General features: G+C 41.6%; 2 protein-coding genes across 12 annotated transcripts in view; both read left to right on the forward strand.

Moving 5' to 3' along the window:
* pleca (plectin a) overlaps window positions 1-8130 on the forward strand; it is a 102826-nt gene extending 94696 nt beyond the window's left edge. For all 11 annotated transcript variants that reach the window (XM_071500105.1, XM_071500106.1, XM_071500107.1 and 8 more), the window contains 2 exons: window positions 46-7041; window positions 7192-8130. In XM_071500105.1, coding sequence (XP_071356206.1) covers window positions 46-6246 — 6201 coding nt within the window. In that variant the 3' untranslated portion in view covers window positions 6247-7041; window positions 7192-8130. The remainder of the gene's footprint in view (window positions 1-45; window positions 7042-7191) is intronic.
* Window positions 8131-8716: 586 nt separating this feature from the next.
* LOC139633963 (doublesex- and mab-3-related transcription factor B1-like) lies at window positions 8717-11233 on the forward strand. The gene is made up of 3 exons (XM_071500140.1): window positions 8717-9370; window positions 10458-10696; window positions 10826-11233. Exons 1-3 carry the CDS (start codon window positions 8779-8781, stop codon window positions 10958-10960), a joined length of 966 nt encoding a protein of 321 aa, XP_071356241.1. The 5' UTR covers window positions 8717-8778; the 3' UTR covers window positions 10961-11233.
* The last annotated feature ends 311 nt before the right edge of the window (window positions 11234-11544 follow it).

The following is an 11544-nucleotide window of genomic DNA, read 5'->3' on the forward strand; positions in this document are numbered from 1 at the left end:
GTTGGTTTACTTTTTACTAATTTTTTTCTTCTTTTTTTCAAACAGATGGTAAATGCCCAACAAGAACAAATTGAGCAAGAGAAGGCAATGCTTCAACAGTCTTTCCTTACAGAGAAGGAACTGTTGTTGAAAAGAGAAAAGGCAGTTGAAGATGAGAAAAAGAAGCTTGAGAAACACCTTGAGGATGAGGTGAATAAAGCCAAAGCTCTCAAAGATGAGCAAGAACGTCAGCGGAAGCTGATGGAAGAGGAGAAGAAGAAACTTCAGGCAATAATGGACGAAGCTGTAAAGAAACAAAAAGAGGCTGAAGCAGAGATGAAAAACAAGCAAAAAGAAATGGAAGTGCTTGAAAAGAAAAGGCTTGAACAGGAAAAGCTATTGGGAGAAGAAAACAAAAAGCTCAGAGAGAAACTTCAGAATCTTGAGGTTGCCTCCAAACAGGGTGCATCCAAAACAAAGGAAATTGAAGTCCAGACTGATGAGGTTCCTGAGGAGCAGTTGGTTGCCATGACAATGGTGGGAACAACAAAGAAAGTTTTCAATGGCTCGGTAGAAGTGGATGGAGTGAAGAAAGATGGAGAATCACCATTTGTATTTGAGGGAATAAGAGAGAAAGTTCCTGCTGAAAGGCTCCATGACATTGGTATCCTAACCAAAAAGGAGTTTGACAAATTGAAAAAGGGCAAAATCTCTGTGCAAGACCTCGGAAAGACTGATAAAGTTAAATCATGTCTTAAGGGTCAGAACTGTGTCGGAGGTGTCTTGACTCCATCTAAAGAGAAAATTAGTGTCTATCAGGCCATGACAGAGAACAAGATTACTCCTAACACTGCCACAATGCTCCTGGAGGCTCAAGCAGCTGCTGGTTACATCGTAGATCCAGTGAAAAATAAGATGCTCTCTGTAGATGAGGCTGTTAAGGAGGAATTAATTGGCCCTGAGCTCCATGACAGGATGCTCTCTGCAGAGAGAGCAGCCACTGGCTTCAAAGATCCCTATACTGGTGACAAAATCTCTCTCTTTGAGGCCATGAAAAAGGGACTTATTGACAAGGAGCAGGCCACCAAATTCCTAGATGTACAGCTAGCAACTGGTGGCATCATTGACCCTATCAATAGTCATAGAGTACCCCTGCAGACCGCCTACAAACAGGGTCAGTTTGACGCAGACCAGAACAAGAAACTTACTGATCCCAGTGATGATTGCAAGTTATTTACTGACCCCAGCACTCAGGAGCAACTAACTTACAAACAGTTACTGGAGAGATGCAACAAAGATGCAGAGACAGGCCTGCTAATATTACCAGTAACAGAGAAAGCTGCTCAAAGTGAAAGAACATACACAGATTTGGAGGCTAAAGAAGTGCTCAGTAAATCAACCGTTGATGTGCCTTTTGGAAGATTCAAAGGAAAAACTGTCACCATTTGGGAAGTCATCAATTCAGAGTATTTCACTGAAGAACAAAGGCGAGAACTGATTCGCCAGTACAAGACAGGCAAGATCACAGTGGAGAAGATTATCAAAATTGTCATCACTGTTGCTGAAGAAAAGGAGAAAAACAATGAAAATGTGTTTAATGGTTTGAGGGCGCCAGTCTCTGCCAACGAATTGTTAGAGTCTAAAGTTATAAATAAAGACTTGTTCAACAAGTTGAGTAATGGCAAGATAACAGTTAAAGAGATCTCTGAGATGGAGTCTGTCAAGAAAGCACTTGAAGGAATACCCAGCATTGCTGGGCTATTGAATGAACAAACCAAGGAGAAAATGCCTTTCTATCAAGCAATGAAGAAAGAATTGCTGTCACCAGAAACTGCAGTGAACCTTCTTGAAGCTCAGGCAGCGACTGGGTTTGTAATCGATCCTATCAAAAATGAGAGGGTCCCTGTTGATGAAGCTGTTAAATCAGGTCTTGTAGGCCCAGAACTGCATGAACGTCTTCTGTCTGCAGAGAGAGCTGTCAGCGGCTACAGAGATCCATATACAGGAAAGAAGGTGTCTCTGTTTGAGGCCATGAGCAAAGGCCTTATTAAGAAAGACCAAGGCATTCGTCTGCTTGAGGCGCAACTCTCAACAGGTGGAATTATCGACCCTGTTAAAAGCTACCGCATCCCACATGAGGTTGCCTGCAAGCGTGGATATTTTGATGAGGAAACTGCCAAGACTCTGAACAAGAACACTGATGAAACAAAGGTCTTTTATGATCCTAACTCACAAGAGGATACATCCTATTCACAGCTCATGAATAAATGTGTCACAGATAAGGAAACTGGACTTCTATTGCTTCCTCTTTCAAAGAAGGCTGCAAAGCCAAAGAAAGACAAACAGATTACAGAGGCTAAGACAAAAGAGGCTTTGAACCAGACAACTATGGAGCTGGAGTATGGACCTTTCAAAGGAAGAAAAGTCACAATTTGGGAGATCATACACTCTGAATACATCACTGAGGAGCAAAGAATAGAGCTGATTCGACAGTACAGAATAGGACAGGTGACAATTGAAAAGTTGATTAAGATTGTGATAACAATGGTTGATGAAAAGGAGGACAAAACAAAAGAAGACGCCTGTTTTGAAGGCCTCAGGGCACCAGTCACTGCAAGCTCATTACTCGATTCAAACATCATTGACAAGGCTACATTCGATCAACTCCAACAGGGTAAAAAGACACCCAAAGGAATCAGTGAAACTGATAAGGTCAGGAAGTACTTGCAGGGGACAGACCGCATTGATGGTATCACCATGGAAGATTCAAATGAGAAGTTAAGCATATATGAAGCAATGAAAAAGAATGTTTTACAACAGAACACTGGGCTTGCATTGCTAGAGGCTCAAGCTGGAACTGGCTTCATAACTGATCCAGTCAAAAATCTGAAATACTCTGTGGATGATGCTGTGAAGGTTGGTGTTGTTGGCCCAGAGCTTCATGAGAAACTTCTCTCAGCTGAAAAAGCAGTGACAGGATACAAAGATCCATATACAGGCAACAAGATTTCTCTATTCCAAGCCATGAAGAAAGAGCTTGTACTAAGGGAGCATGCAGTTCCTCTCCTGGAGGCTCAGTTGAGTACAGGAGGGATCATCGATCCAGTCAGTAGCCATCGTGTTCCTAATGATGTGGCCATTCAGCGTGGCTATTTCAGTAAACAAATGGCCAAGTCCTTCAACGAACCCTCAGGTGACGTCAAAGGCTTTACCAATCCCAACACCAATGAAAGTGTAACTTACAAGCAGCTGCTGGAGAAATGTGCAAGAGATCCCAACTCTGGACTGTGCTACCTGCCTCTGTCTAAGGTTGAGGCTCCTGCTCCTGTTGAGAAATCTTACCAGTATACAGAGGAGCAAGCCCAAACAGATCTAGCCAACACTCAAATTGAGGTCCCTCATAAAAGTTTTGCTGGAAAGAGTATGACCATTTGGGAAGTCATGAACTCAAACATGCTTCCAGAAGCAGATAGGCGCCGCCTCATGGAGCAGTATCGCTTGGGCCAAATCACAAAGGAGAGAATAGTATTCATCATCATTGAAATCATTGAACAAAGGGAGACTCTAAAGTTAGAGCAGAGCATGTCCTGTGATGTCATCAGAAGAAGAATTACCATTGAGGAGCTTTACAGTGCTCGAATTATTGACTTGCACACATACAACCTCCTGAAACAAGAGAAAATGACTATTCGTGAGGCAATGGAAATGCCATCAGTAAAGCAGTATCTCTTTGGTACTGGTTGTATTGCTGGAATTATGTCAGACAGTCCATCAAAGATCAGCATTTACCAGGCTATGAAGAGTGGACAAATTAAGCCTGAAGTTGCTTTGAATCTACTGGAGGCCCAAGCAGCAACAGGATTTATGATTGATCCAGTGAAAGATGAGCTCCTAACGGTTGATGAAGCTGTGCGCAAAGGGCTTGTGGGCCCTGAACTCCATGACAAACTTCTCTCTGCCGAGAGAGCAGTCACAGGTTACAAGGATCCATACAGTGGAAAAGTGATTTCTCTCTTCCAGGCTATGAAAAAAGACCTTATTCCAGAGGATTATGCCTTGAGGCTTTTGGAAGCCCAGAATGCCACTGGAGGATTAATGGACCCTGAATACTACTTCCACCTCCCCACAGATGTAGCTATGCAGCGTGGATACATCAACAAAGAGACACTTGACAGAATATCTGAACCTACTGGGGATGTGCGAGGATACACTGATCCGACAACAGATGAGAAACAGTCCTATGCCCAGCTTCTGAGAAGATGCAGAGTTGATAAAGAAAGTGGTTTGCGGCTGCTTTCACTGGCAGACAGAAGACTTCTCTTCAAGGGTCTCAGAAAACAAATCACTGTGGATGAGCTGCTTCGCTCACAGATTATTGACCAAAAGACATACAGCGAACTCACTGAGGGTATCCTTACAGTTGAGGAGGTCAGCAGAGACCTGAAGAAATACCTTGAGGGTACCAGTTGTATTGCTGGTGTGTATGTAGAATCTAGCAAAGAGCGCCTGTCTATTTACCAAGCCATGAAGAAGAACATGATCAGACCAGGGACTGCCTTTGAACTCCTTGAGGCTCAAGCCGCCACAGGATATGTAATTGATCCTATTAAGAACCTGAAACTAAATGTCGCAGAAGCTGTGAAAATGGGTGTGGTTGGCCCGGAGTTTAAAGATAAACTCATCTCAGCTGAACGAGCTGTCACAGGCTACAAGGACCCTTATTCTGGAAAGACTATCTCACTATTCCAGGCCATGAAAAAGGGCCTCATTCTGAAAGATCATGGCATTCGTCTGCTAGAGGCTCAGATTGCTACTGGTGGAATCATTGATCCACAGGAGAGCCACCGATTGCCAGTTGAAGCAGCATATGAACGTGGCCTCTTTGATGAGGAAATGAATGAAATCCTCACTGACCCATCTGATGACACAAAGGGCTTCTTTGACCCCAACACTGAGGAAAATCTCACCTATCTACAGCTGATGGAGAGATGTATGACAGATCCAGAAACAGGCCTTGCTCTTCTGCTGTTGAAAGAAAAGAAGCGTGAGAGGAAGACATCCTCCAAGTCTTCTGTTCGCAAACGTAGGGTCGTCATTGTCGATCCAGAGACTGGCAAAGAAATGTCTGTGTATGAGGCATATCAGAAAGGGCTCATTGACCACCAGACATATATAGAACTTGCAGAACAAGAGTGTGAATGGGAGGAAATCACCATCACCTCATCTGATGGAGTAGTGAAATCCATGATCATTGACAGACGGTCTGGTCGGCAGTATGACATTGATGATGCTATCTCACGGGCCCTGATTGACAAGTCAGCTCTGGATCAATACCGAGCAGGAACTCTGTCCATCACAGAGTTTGCAGACATGTTGTCTGGAAACATGAGTGGTGTCAGATCACGATCATCTTCCTTTGGCTCCTCTTCCTCCTATCCTATGAGCCCAGTACCTTCCATAAAAACACCAGCAACCACATGGAATGATCCAACAGAGGAAACTGGCCCTGTGGCTGGGATCTTAGACACAGAAACACTGGAGAAGGTGTCTGTCACAGAGGCCATTCACAGAAACCTTGTCGACAATATAACAGGTCAAAGGTTGCTGGAAGCCCAGGCCTGCACTGGAGGCATCATTGACCCAGCCACTGGAGAGAAATTCTCTGTTGCAGATGCAATGAACAAAGGGCTTGTGGATAAGATTATGGTAGACCGCATCAGTCTAGCCCAAAAGGCCTACAATGGATTTGAAGATCCTAGAACCAAAACCAAAATGTCAGCAGCCCAAGCCCTCAAGAAAGGCTGGCTGTACTATGAGGCTGGACAACGATTCCTGGAGGTCCAGTATCTCACTGGTGGTTTAATTGAACCAGATGGTACCAGCAGAGTGACTATAGATGAGGCCGTGAAGAAAGGCACCTTAGATGCACGCACTGCACAGAAGTTGCGAGATGTGAGTGCATATTCAAAATACCTCACATGCCCCAAAACCAAGCTGAAGATCTCTTACAAGGATGCTATGGAAAGAAGCATGATAGAGGAGGGGACTGGTCTACGACTGCTGGAAGCTTCATCTCAGTCTAGCAAAGGCCTCTACAGTCCCTATAGCATCAGTGGGTCAGGTTCTGCTACAGGGTCACGGTCTGGCTCAAGAACTGGATCCAGGTCTGGCTCCAGAAGAGGCAGCTTTGATGCTACAGGATCAAGTTTCACCACAACTTTCTCCTCTTCTTCCTACAGTTCACCAAGCTATGGCCGTCGATACTGATGAGTTAGAGTGATTTTCTAAGGGAAGGATACACTATAAAACCACAGTGCTCACCAGATGCCTAATTATCAGTGGAATAAAAATTACCATTATTCTGCTCTGCATGTGGTTGCTACCGGACTTTTAATATTTAATTTTATACAAGTTGCATAATTTTGATTTTTGTATACTTTACATTTTAGTTATGTTTATTCTATCTTATCAGACTTTCTGATTACCGTACTGTAAGAAATTAGAGTACACAACAGTGTACTTGATTTTTTTTAAGTTTAATATCATAAGAATTTACTGAACATGAATTTATTTACTTCCAATATTGTGTTACACTAACAGAAAGTGTTCATGAACATTAGTCTAATTGTTAAAGAGAACCAAATTGAGTGTAAAAACACATTTTCTGTACATGTATATTTCTGAATATTAACAAAAGCTGTTTAAAGAAAGATAAAAGCCACTCTGCAGAGCAGAATAAGGAGTCTCCTGAATATGAATAACACTAATAGTGTCTGCTTTAAGAATGCCAAGCTTCAAGATCTTTTCTCTCGTGGGCTACACTGCCACATATACTCTGCCAATATCTGAACTCCACTCCATTCCCAATTGTCTGTCGTAAAACCTGGAGTTACAGCAACATGCTAGCCTCGTGAAATGAACTGCAAAGACAAAGCTCCCACAAATGGAAGGAATATGTAGCCTGTTATGACCATTAACACCATCTGACAGTTCTGGACTTTACACACCCAACCTCGAAACCCAACACATACAAGTCCCTGCCTTTTTGGACACTTAAAAAAGGTACGTAAAGAGACATTTCATCTTTTAAATCCATTGACAGTTGTAATTTCCTTGTTTGTTTTTTTTTTTTAGATTTTGTCATTTAGAGCCTGTGAAGTACTAGTGTCTAAGTCTAATGTTTTTCTTCAATGTTGACTTTTTCTGTTCCAGGTATTTCCTACACAATTCATCTCATCTCCAGCTCTTTTCTCAGATGTCTTCCAGAGACCTGTGGCATTAATTTGGGCTGTGACCTTTATTGTAATCAATAATTTTATGCAACAGTGCAGAAACACACTTACTCATATCATGTTCCATTAGAATCCTTTAACAGTGGACCATTTTGAAACTTGCATCTAATCTTGAACTCATTTAAAGGCCTAAACCATGCTTTGAAAGTGCCTGCAAAATACTGTGTAACACTTTACTGGGATGTTGAGCATTATAAGATTGTGCAGTGGTTTCACTGTAAACTGACTGATGCATGACTGAAGGAGCAATGCTATCCATAATGGTATGATTAATGTGTTATCAGGTAAGCCTTTTTACTGTCCAACTACAGTGTCACAATCTAATGTTAAAGTAATAACAGTTAATTTCCGTGTGTAGTCATACAGGGCTAAAAAATGTATGGTTTGAATGTTTAATAGCTAAGATTTGCATTATTTGATTTTTTTTTCCCTTCACAGACAGATAATGTATGTACTGTATATTGATGATTATATAGAGCACTATTGCTGAAAGCCATTAATTAACATTTCTTTGAGAAAGATCTTTAAGCTTTGCCACCAGACCCAGTATTTGTATTTTCCACCACGTATACTTGTTTTGATTTTAATTCTCCTTTGTAAAGCAACACATTTGATCTATATCATTTTATTTTCTTACTATATATTTCTGCTTTGCATGATTTTACTCACATTTAAAAGGTGCAAAAATGAAATAGTTGTATCCATTAAAGCATTTGTTTTATTACGTTTCAAAAGGTTTGAAGGATGTATTTTAATGAGGGTTGTCAAGCCTTGTTTAAAATGGTGTATTTATAATAAAATGGTGACAAGGAATTTTATTGTAGCACCTTATGCTATGTAAATAAACATGGAAATGGAATTGTTTCTCTCAAGTGTATTTATTGTAATTTTGAGTCACATTGTCTTAAAACTACATAAAAAATAGTTCTTTCACATTATAACAGTTTAATTTACTTTGAGTATTTTATTTCCTCATTAAAGCTGCATTTTTTCAGTAATCACTGATCATTCTCAGAGCTAACCTACAGCTTTGAATATGTTGGACTGATTGTATTATAGACACATGTTGACACATTTTAAACATGCTGTTGCCCTTGTGTTTATACAGCAAAGAGGGTTTTCTGGGAAAGTCTGACTCTTTCATTTGCTGGATCTGTATTGTATTTTCTATACAGCAAATAAAGTTGATATTAGTGTCTGTAAATGCTATAATGGACTAACAGGAGGTTGAGACAGAGGCAGTAGTAGATCTACATCTAAAGGCTGTAAACACTGTAAAAATACTTAATTACAAATAAAGTTTGCTTAAAAATATACATTTGAAAGGTAGAAGTGCACCTGTCAGTGATTTATTGGTATATATGGTATGATAGGTAGGCTATATTATTATGTATTTATTATAAATATCATTGTGTAGAAGCAGGATTTCATGTGGATTGTTTTGGTCATGGGCCAATAATGTTTGTCACGTTTTCCCACGACTGAAAATGATACATAGAAAGTTCAGATGGGTCACACCTGCAGATGTGAGGGCCTCTTCTTCTCTGCGGGCGGACACTGGAGCTCAGGAGGGATTTGTTATCAAGTAAATGTCCTCATGTCCTTGTCCAAGGAGGAACTGACGGTGGCCGCCGCCGCCGAACCGGGACCGAGGAGGCCGAAGTGCACCCGGTGCCGCCACCATGGGATCATCGTCCCGCAGAAGGGCCACATGAGGCACTGTCCCTTTCTGAAGTGTGATTGCTGGAAGTGTTTTCTGATCACCCAGCGGACTCAGATCACGACCCTCCAGAGAAACCTGAAGAAAGCCGAGAGCAAACCGCAGGACGAGCGGCGGCGGCGGCGGCGGCCCTGCGACAGGAGGCCGGCGGCCGAGGGCACTGCCGGCGCCGTGGGTCCGGATGGAGGCGCTCGTCAGCCGGCCACATCTGGACCGATGAATCCCCGGTCCGCAGGGGTCCCGGAGGGAGCTGCCGTTTCGACCAGGAGCCCCCCGGAGCCCCGCAGCAGACCGGCCGCGGGAGGAGGTCAAGTGGCCGCCGGTGCCGGGAGCGAAGAGCCGCGGCCCCGCGCTGAAGAAGGACCGTGTCCGGTTTCTAGTAAGTTATTGATGAGTTGATGATAATGTTTATAACTGAGTGAGATAAAAAAAATATATATATATATGTATATATATGTATATATGCTAATAATACAGTTAGCAGATCTTAGCTAAAACAATAAATTAGCCAAAGATGGCTGACGGGTCCTGGAGGAAGGAGATGTCAACAGAAAGTTAGAGCCGCACTGTTTGGGATTTCTCTTTCTAAATGACCTGATAACAATAATACATTTATTTAAAACACGCAGACATTAATGCTGTTGTTTCCCTTTTAAACAGATTATGTAGTTTTTACTATGTGTGTGTGTGTGTGTGTTTCTGTCATCGGCTGAATTTGGGGACATATTTCAGACTGAATACCGGTTAAGTGGGGACTGGTTGTGCAACTGGGGACAGAAGAAGTGACCCCAAATTAGAAAAATGAAATTGTGGGTGAGGGGTTGAGGTTAGGGTTAGGCTAAGTTTCCAGAATTAAATGCAAGTCTATATAATGTCCCCAAAAGAGAGCTAAGGCAACATGTATGTGTGTGTGTGTGTGTGTGTGTGTTATCTTGGCAAAATGTGGCCCTGGAGTCAGCTACTGTGGCGGGAACTGTCACCGAGGAGGTTTTGAGTGTTTTAGTATAATTATTTATGCATTTCTGTAAATAGATCTCTATCATTGCAGCAGGTACATTTGGGCTCATTTTAACCACTTTATCTCCTGCTGGGAAGCTTTTGAACATCAATAAAGTTTTGTCTTAACCTATAATAAAACATCATCCTGTAATAGTTTGTATTTCTAATCTGGATCTGCAAAGTAACCTATGTTATCAGATGGTTGCAGTGAACTAAAAAGTACAATATTTGCCTGTGAATCATAGAGGAGTAGAAATATAAAGAAGCAGAATTTGGAAATACTCAAGTAAAGTACAAGTACCTCAAGTAAATGTACTTGAAGACATCACCATGAGCTCTGAGAAATTTTGATTAAATTTTGATGACATTCATAAATGCTTTCCCATTTAAGATTTAATAAATATAGGAATTTTAAATTAGATTTTAATGTTCAAATGTAGCTTATGATGTTTCCACTTTCCTTTCAGATGCCCCATACTGCAGTGACGTAGGGCAGACTCCACCTCTGCCTGTTATACAGTTTCCGTTTAGGATGCCAGGTCGATACCCCAGTGGCTTCGCTCTTTGCCCAAACTTCTTGTTCAACATGCCACAGCTGCCTCCTGCTGGGTTTTACAACGGCGGCTTCTGTGGAGCCCAGATATTCCCCCACCTCCAGCAGGGTGCAGTGCATTACCCACCTCCACCAGAGCCTGGACCCCCGGCTGTGAGTGGCCATTTCTCTTCCTACAATACACTGCAGAGCACTTATATTGAAATTAATTGCTACTGTGGCCTATTAGGTTTGTCATATAATAAATCTCATCGTCTTCTTCTCTTTTGTCTAATGCGTCAGGACTGTAGACCTGTCTTCTACACCCTTCAGCCTCCCCCACTCCCAGACGCCTTCCAGGAGGAGCTGATGTCAAGGCAGTACCCACAGCCCCCTCTGCCCAAACACAGTGAGCCAGACATAGAGGTGCTGGATTAATGCGCAGGTAATACAGGGCCGCTGGATTACAGAGGAGGTGGAGGATGGACGGGATTCCTGCTGTCAACGAGGATGCTGTTTGTTTGCAACCCTGCGTATTTTGCTGATTGTTTGCATGAATGTTCTGCACAGTGTTTGTTGTTAATGTGCTGATAAAGACGTGAGGCTTACATTGTTGATATAGTAAGCCATCTGATAAAAGCAACACAGGTTAAATTATTTTGTATTTCCATTTTCAAAATTGGTAATAAACTCAGAAATTTTTGCTTTGAACTTTTTTTAATGTAAAGAGTTTTTTTTTTATGAAAACTGCACTGGTGGGATTTTTATTTATTTAGAGAATATTTAGTTGAAGAATTGATTAATCAGTCAACTAAAAATTAATCACCTCCTATGATAATCAAAACAAAAATGCCAAAACATTCCAATTTATTAAATATGAGGATTAACTGCTTATTTAATTGAATGAAATCTAATTAAATATTTTTTGGTTTTGGAGTATTTGCAGTGCAGTTTTTACTTGAATAAAAATACAACAATATTAGCATATACAATATTAAAATATACTCAAGGTACCAAAATGA

Source organism: Trachinotus anak, unplaced genomic scaffold, assembly GCF_046630095.1.
Source record: "Trachinotus anak isolate AG129_WGS33_773 ecotype Australia unplaced genomic scaffold, CSIRO_AGI_Tana_v1 ptg000016l, whole genome shotgun sequence".
In the NCBI taxonomy this organism is placed as follows: domain Eukaryota; kingdom Metazoa; phylum Chordata; class Actinopteri; order Carangiformes; family Carangidae; genus Trachinotus; species Trachinotus anak.